At 25.1% G+C, this 11,684-nt stretch overlaps 1 protein-coding gene and 1 non-coding gene across 5 annotated transcripts; both read left to right on the top strand.

Annotated features, from left to right (window-relative positions):
* The first annotated feature begins 2,925 nt into the window (after positions 1 to 2,925).
* On the top strand, positions 2,926 to 9,337 carry LOC107164133 (clavesin-2-like). Of its 4 annotated transcripts, XM_015511832.2 has the most exons (6): positions 2,926 to 3,250; positions 3,345 to 3,474; positions 3,794 to 3,980; positions 5,939 to 6,137; positions 6,242 to 6,578; positions 7,850 to 9,337. In XM_015511832.2, exons 3-6 carry the CDS (start codon positions 3,803 to 3,805, stop codon positions 7,997 to 7,999), a joined length of 864 nt encoding a protein of 287 aa, XP_015367318.1. In that variant the 5' UTR covers positions 2,926 to 3,250; positions 3,345 to 3,474; positions 3,794 to 3,802; the 3' UTR covers positions 8,000 to 9,337. The 4 variants fall into 4 exon arrangements, with proteins under 4 accessions (XP_015367318.1, XP_089080196.1, XP_015367319.1 ...); XM_089224070.1 differs by having other exon boundaries at positions 2,926 to 3,474; XM_015511833.2 differs by lacking the exon at positions 3,345 to 3,474.
* A 1,855-nt stretch (positions 9,338 to 11,192) lies between these two features.
* LOC149057620 (small nucleolar RNA U3) lies at positions 11,193 to 11,398 on the top strand. The gene has a single exon (XR_016191278.1). It is a non-coding gene; the product is annotated as a small nucleolar RNA U3 (small nucleolar RNA).
* The last annotated feature ends 286 nt before the right edge of the window (positions 11,399 to 11,684 follow it).

Raw genomic sequence — 11,684 nt, forward strand, 5'->3', positions numbered from 1 at the left:
ACTTTGAGAAGCTTCTCTCAGCACTTGCAGTAGTTATTGGAAGAGTTAATAATATTCTTAATGCAATAGCTATGTTCGGAAATGAACCACATGTTGATTCTATTAAATTAAGACACTCAATAGATGTCTTTGGTTTGTTCAAAATTCTACAAAATATTTTTAACTCGTCAAAAAGTTCAATTCCATTTAAATCACAATTTTCACCATCCTTTAATAATATTTCTAAATCCATACAATGTTTTCGTAATGTTTCATCTTCAAATAACTTCAAATTTTCAATATTATATAAAAATCCAATGTTTTCTGAATGATGAGATAATTACTCAAATCGTTGAATAATTGATACGATTGCTTGATCTAGGTACCACTGTCAAAAAATAATCTTGATAAAATTTTTGTTCATTAGAAACTGTACGTGTATCATTACTTTCATAACCAAACTGCTTACTTTTTTTTAGAATTCTAGATTGTTTAAAAATTGCTGGAGTTCCAATGTCTTCACGTAATTTTTGTGCAGTTTTTTTGATAACTAAAACCCTTTTTCTCTAAAATTAGTAAAAAAATCTTAAAGACCACTTAATAACTGAACAGCATTACTCAATTCCATACTTTCGCTCTGAAGACTCTTGCTAACTTTATTAATAGCAGATAGTAGTTCATACCAAATAACAACACTTAAAATAAAATCATAAGAAAATTCATAATTTGCCAAAGACGAACTTTCACTTTTTATTTTAAGATCCTTTGTTAATTCACTGACTATAGGCTATGCCTAGTGAATACTGAATATTAACTTTCAACAGATGAGTTTTTTTCACGAAACGTATCTTATATTTCTGCATTTTTTTATCAACATTAAGTTGTTTTTTTGTCTCTTAATAATGTTTATTTAGGTTTTTTATACCCAATTAATTTTTTTGCGGGTCATAATTATTAAAATAATATAAAAGAAAAATATTAATAAATAAATAATTAACAGCGTCGAGTAGTGAAAGTGATAATATTATTATATTAATCACATTAGCATCGTTCAAAAATGTTGTGGCTCGATTTTATTGACTCATAATAATTGTACTTTTGAAGTAGGCACGACAGGCACGCGATAATAAAATACGCCGTTTTATAATATATAACTTATGCCTTATGTCAATTGAATCATAACAAATTTGGGAAAATATTTAAGGAACTATTATTATATACCTATATAATAATAGTTCCTTAAATGTATTGATTAATATATAAATTTTTAAATTTTTAAATTTATTATCTTGATGTTCCGGTAGTAGGTAAAAGTATCTAGATTAAATTTTTTTTTTCTTATTCCCCTCCTCACCATATAAGAACAAGATGTGTATATGTGCCACTGGTCTTATCACAAGAGTTGTAACCTTGTAACACGGAATAAATAAATGGTTGCGAGTATATAAATACTAAATACATATTTACGTAGTTACGAATAAATGTGCTGCCAATCTGGCTAACTTGAAACTTCAGTGTAACTTGAATTTTAAACAGTTTCATAAATTCATAAAAATAATTTATCATTATATAATATTACAGAAATATAGTATTAATAACTAAGTGAACCGTTTTTGGATTAAAATTGTCTTTATGTGTTTGTGATATAAAATATTCATTATTCTTATTAAATTAATACACAGAAATAATTAAAATTTTAGTAACTTTACAATCACTTTCAAATGTGTTCTAGATTTATATGGATGACATAAAATGAAAAATTTATTAATATTAAATAAAAAATAAATAAATACTAAATCCAGTTTAATCACTCGAGCATTATTTGAAGTACAAAATAAAACTACAGATATTGAAAAAATACTTAATGACAATACAATAATGGATTTGCCCAAAACGACTTTAGAAAGTTTTAAAGATTTTGAGAGACAATTAGAGTCTGACATTAAACTTGTCAAAAAATTGGTGAATACTTAAAATTTGCAAATATTGTAACTAATTCATTTTTAATTTGTATTGTTAATTTTCAGATAATATTTATAATATTTATAATATTAATATTAAATATTATTAATTGACATAAAATTTTTATGTTTGTATATTTTTCATAAATTCCATAGGTAGTACCTAGTTTATAAGAATATTTATTTAATTGAAACTAAAAAAACTTTTTTTTTTGATTTTAGGTCACACTAAAAAAAGCAAAATTTAAGGTCACTTGAAACAATGCTACTACTGAGGTACTAACTAAATCTAGGTAGGTACCCAGGAAGTGGTATTTTTATAATTTTTTTAAATTAGCTAGTATTACCTAGTATTTAGGTACAACACCTACTTCAATTGTTATTATATAGTTGTTTTAACTAAATTTTTAGTTAAATTATTTATTGAAAGAAGTTTTTATTTATTTTATTTTATTTTATCTAGGAAAATCCTAAATCACCGTTTTATGTAATTATTTTTTAAACGTTAAAGTTTTTGTTTGTTTTTTTTTTTAACAAATATATTATTGTTTCAACTTCAAATCACCATTTAAGTATTTTATTTGTAAATAATTAATAAAGGCGTGTTAAAATAAATGTTTGATGTCACCCAAAATATCGAGTGACTTAAAACAATAACAGTTTTTTATTTTTTTTTACCCATCGACTTTTGGGCTTAACATTCTTTATTAAATATTAAGAGATTTTACTATTTTAGTTACGTGACATCAAATTATTTTAATTATTATTCTTATAGCTCAGAATAAGAAAAAAAAATTTAGAATCGTTCCTATACATAGTCACCGAAATTATCGATGTTGTATCTATTCTGTGGTGTAGCGTTTAATGATGTACACGATTATAATATTATGATAATATTTAGTCACGCAACAGCAGTAGCAGTAGTAGCAGCTGCGACTGGAGTTATCACGTCCATGATAAGAAATTAAAAAATTATATGGCTATGCCTGTACGTCGTATTATTCAGTATTCTTCTCAGTTGTAACATAAACTGCGACCGATAATGTTGTTTGTTTTTTTGATATTTTTTTCTTTTTGTTTACATAATAATGTAAACGTAAAATAATCGCTTTTTCTACTGTTGACTTCATTGAAATTTACTTCAATTTAGTCACTGTCTACCTCTCTACCTTGGACGACATTATTAGGACTAAATGGACTGATACGTGAAACTGTCGGATGTCGATGTAATTTTGACATCTATTACCGTCGTGGGTAAATAGTAAAAACTCTTATTGTTTGGTAACGGATGTATCTACAGAACAACACGGGTAATAATTAATAATAGATTTACGTAAATGGATTGCCTACCAATTACTGTTGCAACGTGATCGCATTAAACCACTTGTTGATCTGTTTTAATAGTCATTATAGCCCATACTCTATAGAGTGTACTAGAGTAAAGAAACACTCTCAAAACCATCTCGTCAACACAACAATGGTCACAATGTAAAACGTACTCAATACTCATACTTCGTTTCATCGTTTCAATAGTGTAATGAAAATAATATTGTAATAATTAATATTTTAGTATTGCAGTAACACGATTTATTAGTTTTTGCTACGTATTTAAAATAAAAGGTCAACTATGATAATAGTACCCATGCACGAATTTCTCAATCAATCTTTGTCATAACTTATTGAAAATGGATTAGTTATAGGATGCACCACATTACGTCATTATAATAATTACCTACATTAAATATGGTAGATACTATAACATTTTTAGTGATTGACCAAACGTATAGAGATTTGTTTGCTTTAAGGAAATTTTGTATTTTGAATTTAATAATTGGATATTTATTACTTTATAGTTGATTAAAATGGCGGAATATGCAGAGTACCAGCAAAAAACCATGGATAATGTTTTAAATTTTAACTACGGTGTCGAATTATTCCCTGGTTCCAGTCATAACCCAATCATTAAAAAAAATACTCGAGAAGAAGCTTTGATTAAATTAAAAAAATTGCTCAGGAATAATGGATTTGCTTTTCTAGCCGGTAAGCTATAATATGTTCTGTAATTTACCAATTTAAGAATACCTAAGCTAACTAATATTATTGATTATTATTATACTATATAAATCAATGTAATCCAATATAAATATTTATTTCTATGTCTTAAATGTTTGTTTATTAACTATAAATAACTATAATAAGTTGTCAAGTAATAATCATCATTTGTTTACAAGACAATTAGTCAATTATAATATTTTATTTAGTAGGAACTTGTCATTTGACTCTTATTATTATTTGAAATACTTATTAAGTCCATTCATAATTGAACTCTTTATTTAACAAGTGTTATAAACTACAGGTTAATAACCATTGTAGACTTATTAAGATGTCTTAATTATACTTATTTATTATAAGGTAGTAATTCGTAAATAGCTGATAATTGTTGTTATTTTGTATTGCGTGATAATTCACTACTGTAATTTTAAGGCATTTCTAACTATTGAACATCACATTCATTAAATTCAATAGTTCTAATCTTACAAATAAAATAATGCACACTATATATTGTCGTAACCCTTGTTAATTTACCACCAAAATATATATTATAATACCACCTCAATGCCTGTTATGTTATAAGACCTATGTTCCTATGTGCATAGAAGTCTGCTGTCAAGCATGTTTCTAAACTTAAATAGGGTACTTTTATCTTGGTAGGAAAGTGTGTGTGTGTTGCCATAAAAGTCTAAAATGAAAAGAAATTCAGGGTTCATTAAAATATCAAATACATTTTACACAACATAAATATTATACATTATATATGTGAAATTAACCTTATTATAATTTAAATTCGTAACTTATAAATACTAATTTTTATATTTATAATAAATACTTACCTATTTTAGTTTAATAAGCATTTATATTTTATTCCTTTTTTTTCATCTGAATACTTAAATAATTTAATTACATTAAACATAATGGTTTTCATTTCATAGATTATATAAAAAGTAAAATAATTAATGTGTTTTAATAGGTCAAATATGTTATCATTGGAATCATTATGGTTCCATGTAATATATTATATTTATTTGGTATATTCAATATTGCAATTGTATATTTAAAATACCTTATCATATATATCAATTACCTATTGATAATTACTAATCAATTTTATTAATTTATAATCACCTATTGATTAAAAAGTTAATTGATTTGTATAATGTTTTATCAATATTTGTAATTTTTATAGTTTGAACAAACACTAGTATACTATACTGTATACATCACAATATAATGTATTCTATATAATTATTTTTACATTTAAGTAATGTTGACTTGAATGTGATAATATTAAACAATTCTCTTTGTCTGAATTTTAATGAAATAGAGTAAATGTTCAAAGTTACTCACTAAAGCAATTTTAAAATTTTAAAACTATAAATTATTAAAAAATAATTAAAATGAAGTAAAATCTATAAATTTACATAAATGTTTAAATTATAAAAATCCATAACTTATATCTGGATAAAAAGTCATCATTAATTATATTAAAATTCACTAAATACTGTTCATTTAATATATTTATTTGTTACATAATTAATACTAAAAATAAATACTCCAATTATCTCAATTATGATGGATTTAAAAGCAATGGATAAAGAGATATGTCTTATAACTTATGATACTTTCCGAACAAATTAAAAAGAGTAGAATCTTTTTAATTTGGACACCTGCTTAATGGTAACAAATTAGCAGAATTCAAAATAAATGTATTCAGTTAATTGAGATAGTCGGATAAAGGAAACTAATAGATCACTACCCTATGTGTCCCAATTATGCTGATTCAACTGTATTGAAGAATATTAAAAATGAGATATATAGGTATTAGATTTGGATTTCTTTAAAAGAGTATCTAATTTTACTTATTAGTATTACGTATTTATGTTGTATGAAAATATATGTATGACTAATTGTATGTTTTTTCAAATGTTATGCATATTTAGAAAATAATAAAGAAGCATTTATACTGATGTTCTTGTATGCACGGAAAATGAATGAGAGTAATGCATTGGTTTTGATTCAAAATTATTATCAATTTAGAAAGGAACATGACCTATGGTTTCGTCAATTGGAACCTTTTGATCCAAAAATTCAAATGGCTATTCAAGATGGTTTTCCTTCTGTAATTTCAAATTTGGATAGGTTAATATAATTTAATTTTCCATTTTAAATATTAGCTTTTTATTAATAATTTAGATAATATTTAAATTTAAATTGCATAAAATATATTTTTCCTTTGTTTGTAGACGAAGTCGTCGTGTTCTTTTTATGGTTTGCTCCCAATGGAACACTGAACGTTATTGTTTACTGACTATATACAGAGCATTATTAGTATCTCTGGAACATTTGATCCAAGATGTAAATACTCAGTATAATGGTTTTGTATTTATTATTGATTGGACCAATTTTACTGCTCGTCAGACAATGAACATCAGTCCAAAGTTGTTACATGTAATGCTACAAGGATTACAAGACTGTTTTCCTGCAAAAATAAAAGCTGTACATTTTATCAACCAACCATGGTATATTGATGGCCTAATGTCTGTCATTAAACCATTTTTAAAACAAAAAACAAAAAATAAAGTAAACATTTTTAAAAGTTACTCTTAGAATTAAAATTTTACAACATTAAATACTGGATGATTCAACAACCATGCTCATCTTACATTTACCATTAAAAAATATTTTTATTCTCATTATGAATTTTTAAATTTTATTCAAAAGGAATAATAATTACTCACGCATTTGTTGTCTCCATTTTACAAATGTACGATATAACAAATATTTATTTACTAGTTTAAGTTGTTTGCCGCCACTTTTGATATTAGAATGAATTGAAATTTGTAGTCAAACTTTTAGGTAAGAATATTATTTGTGCTTACGCTTCAAATTTTATTCAATATTTAATTTTTCAAGCAAGACAGGAGCATTTTTAAATTTTAAATTTCACATATCCATAACTAGCTTGAGAGTTAAAATATTGAAAAACAAACCGCTGAATATATTCTTACCAAAAAGTTTGGTAATTGGTCAATTTACTCTAATATCAAAACTAGGTAACAGCACACTATTGAATAAAAGTGAATAAAATCGCCATGTCATACTTGTTTAAGATGAAGACAATAACCTTTATTTTCCTTACGAAAACTGCTCTTTGGTGCGTGTAAAGACCATATTTTGAAATTCTTATATTTTTTTTATACCATCAATAATGTGTCCTGTACAGACCTCTATTGTTATCCAATGAAAATTGTCATTTTTTTAACTATTTTTACTGTTTTTTTTTTTTAAATCTTGATGTATCTATATTAAAATTCTGACAAGAAGTTTTTGAACATTACACACACTAACAATAATAGTCAGTCTAATAATGGTCTTACATCTAGTATAAAATATATGCAATATTTAATCTAGTACCAAGTACCTACTTATTATTTTCAGACAAATTTACAATTAATTAATTAATTAATTAATATTGTTTGTTATTATAATAATTTATAAAATTACAAATTATTTTATTTATTTTTTTATCATTATTGCCCTATGGCCTATATCTTTATTAATTTATCATAAAGCTATATATTATAATGGTGATTCTTATATGACAAAAATAAATTTTTATATTTTACGTGACACTTTTTAAATTACACAGATATTTTAATATATGATAAAATAGCCTTTTAAATATTTATTTTAAAATTCTAAAAATCAGAATTAGAATAAATTCATTATCACTGAACAAATGGTATTTAAGCATGCTTGGTTAATCACCCTATGTATATATATTACAGTACATTATGAAATAATGTTCATATAATATACTAATTAACAATTTTTATATTTTTATTTCATAGATTATATTGCATGGTTTGAATTTGAATACCCTACATAAATACTTTCCAAGGGATATTCTACCTTCAGAATTAGGCGGCGAACAACCTCCATATGATTCAAGGATTTGGTTAAAAAGTCTTTTAGGGTCTTCTTTGGGAGTTGATTTATAATTTTATTACTATCATTGAAATTGAATGCGCATTAATTTTCTTAGCGAGGACAGGTCTAAATATTTATAATTATAATATATATTATTTTATTTATATAATTCATACAGAACATTTTTATTCTGTACCCATTAATTGTTTAAGTTTTTTTGTTACCGCTGCATGTGCAATTTTAGATTACATATTCAGTGATTTATTAATATCCAACATAGGTGGAGGTCTCATTGAATTTCAACTATGGAAATATTTATTAGACAAATTAATTATTGGGTGATAAACTGATTTTAATGCATCACAATATTTATTATTGAGTTTAATTTAATGTTTTTTTTTTTTTTGTATAGTTTTTAATTTTTTATTATAATTACATACAGCTGAAACTGTGATACATTTTACATCCAAAATGACTTATTCCAATATAAGTTAATAATGTAATTAAATTACATAAATATGTGATGTACTGATGTCAGTATTAATACATTAGATGAATGGTCCAACGGTGCTCTAAATTAGTTATTGTTAATGTTTTCAATAGACATTTTATTTTCATTTGTTTTACAATATATATATGTATATGTATATTTTTCCATTGTATTCGTATATGTATATGGTATATACGTATACATATGATTTATAATAATAAAAAAACACCAATATTTGTATTCATCAAAAAAATATATTTCATAAAAATGTATCCAACAATGTTACCTTTTCTTAGAAGAAGACTTTAGTTTCCTACTTCCTAGTCTCTTTACATTTTAATTTTATTGCTTATAATCAAACAATGTTAACATTGATTTTAAATTATAATTGTTATACAGTTCGACTATTTTATTTTTATTTTTATTGATTGTAACTGGAACTTAAAATGTTTTTGATTTTTTATATTGTCATCACAACCAGAAAGATATGCAAGGATTAAACATAATTTCCCCATATTTAAAATACTCATTTATTTATAATAATTTACATACAATTGTATTTGAATTATGACAAGTCAACTATTTAAAAACTGTTTTTATTTTCATTATTTTTAAATAGAATTTTCAAACTACTCGCATATATATTTAATATATTTTGTTATAATTAATCATTAAAACTGTTTTGCATATTTTAGTATTTTACCTATTTTAAGGCATATAATTTTTTATATCTTGAATTTATTACATAATGTATCACAACTGAGCTCTAATCATGAGTAGAATCTTGATGCCAACTGTTTTTCTACATAATTTATTCAAACTAATTTTATATAAATTGATATATATTATGTTATATTTTTATGTATATATTTATATATTTTTTATATTTGAAAATATATATATTCATTATTGCACAAAATATTGTAATTAGGTTGTACCTCTAGGCTCTGATCATTTTGTTATGGCTTAAACAATCTGCCTACCAAAAATTTGTAAAAATGTGGCAACCTTTATACAGACTAAGGAGGTATTCAAATTTTATCATCTCAATAGTTGAAAAAAAATTGATGTTATATAGGTGATAGCCGATAGATATTAATAAAACTTAAGTACTAGAAATAAAACTTCAAATGGACACTTATCTTTCTGTATCATTTCCATGATCGCTATAATGATTATGCATAATATATATTAAATATGTATTGTATACATTAATTTTAGTTTCCAGTTCTTTAATACGGTTTTCTTCAATGACATCAACACCCCTGGGATCCACGATGCACAGTATGAATTCCTCTGCTGTCTGCAATATATCAAACTTTAAATCATTAATTATTGAGAACATTAAATCGATTTAACCATAGAAATTTAAATTTATTATATGTCCATGGATTGGTCCTGAAATATTCAACCAGGATAAGAAAATGCACCTTGACTCAAATAAAGACAGCATATATTAATTCGCTAAGATCGCGGTTTACTCAAAGTGAAATTTAGGTAATAACTAATAACTATATCATACATTCTCTAATACTAACAATTACTTTAGTAAAGATATGCAGTAGTTAGGGTACTTGTTTCAAAATTAAAATTTTTTTTAAAAATTCCCTTTTATAAATAACGCTATATCGTCAAATAGTCAATACTTAATAACTAGGTATAATAAAAATATCACTGTTCAGGAAACTTCACTTATTGGAAAAACAAATGAACATCAGGAGAACTGACTATAGTACTGACGGTTAGACGGTTCCGCCCTATGTCCCTATACGTGGAGTTGGGATACTTTTATCAGCTTGCATGTATTTTCACTATATTTTGTATAATGTATACATATGTAGGTTCCTACCTTTTGCTTTAACTGTTTTAACTTTTAAGTGAACAGTGTCACAGTATAAGACCTATAATAGCTATATTTAGGATCAGAAAACCTTTTCAACATCACTATCATATTTTTCTTAAGCTTTTCGACAAAATTAAAATATAAAATTGACAATTTTGTAAGTTAATGTGATTTTCCGGTTTTTCGTAACTAGATTTAACTTGTCAATCAGCTAAGCATTAAACTTGTGGTTTGGATCGTATAATACAATGTGTCAAGAGGTCGTGAAGTGTTTACTCAGTCTGTGTTTCATAATCAAAATTATCTTTGGGACTATACAATTTAAGACTCTATAGTGTATAACGATATTTATACTTATGAATTATTACTTAATTACCTTAATCTATGGACTATGTTTCATATTATTATGTATTAAAAATTTAAAAGAATATGTTTATCGAGTATAGTTGTGATTTATAGATAGAAAACATCATCGATGTTGATGAATATTTCAAAAATTATTCTTGAGATCCCATGAAAATTTAGGGAGTAGGTAGTAAGAAAAACATGTCTGTATTAGGTGGCGTTGGACAATTTTTTTTGGTTGATTAATTGCCATCTAAAATATAAATTGATCATTTTTTCAACCAAAATCAATATCGAATACATTTTTTATAGTTGACGGCTAAATCCAATAGATGGCGTCATTCTACAAAATGTTTCCAAATTTATTGAAAATCATTATAAATCCGTAATTAAACCTTAATAATAATTGAAAACCAGTAAACGTTTTTTGTTATATCAACACAGTTTTATACGTATGATACGATTGCACAGTTTAACGGAAAACTGTGACATATTGATCAATAAACAACGTTTTTAATTATTTTCAGTTGACGTGTCGAAGAGATGGATTTCTTTATAAGTAGGCGAGAGTGTTCTATTGCAGATTAAGATCATACTTCACAGGATCATTTCTGTAGTATGCATCGTCCCCTCCAGGTGCAAATCTGGAGTCGTCATTGGCCACGATGATGAGACTAGTCCATCTACCTGAGCGTGAGATCGCTGGTCGTCTGTCGCTTGAGCGGTAATGACGATACAGCAACGATGATCGCTTATGGTTCTACCTAATGGTAGGTGGACAGTCTGAGTGGTCCAATTTATAACAATAATGAATGAATAATTATTAACCAACTTTATAATTCATTTATATATTACGATATATGCCCATGATGATTTTAAAAGTTATGGTAATTAGGAAAATAGATGCGACGAGACCTTCAAAAATCTCTATTACGTGTGTTAAAAGAATAAACTAAAGATTCTTTAGTAAAAGACTTGGTAATAATTAATTAGGTGATTTCCTATTAGTTTTTTATTGATTAAAATTAAAAATATAATGAATATAATAAATCATCATGCACGATTTTTTTTTTATAGT

The sequence above is a fragment of the Diuraphis noxia genome, unplaced genomic scaffold (genome assembly GCF_037042655.1).
Source record: "Diuraphis noxia isolate RWA-SAM2 unplaced genomic scaffold, SU_Dnox_SAM2 contig0003, whole genome shotgun sequence".
In the NCBI taxonomy this organism is placed as follows: domain Eukaryota; kingdom Metazoa; phylum Arthropoda; class Insecta; order Hemiptera; family Aphididae; genus Diuraphis; species Diuraphis noxia.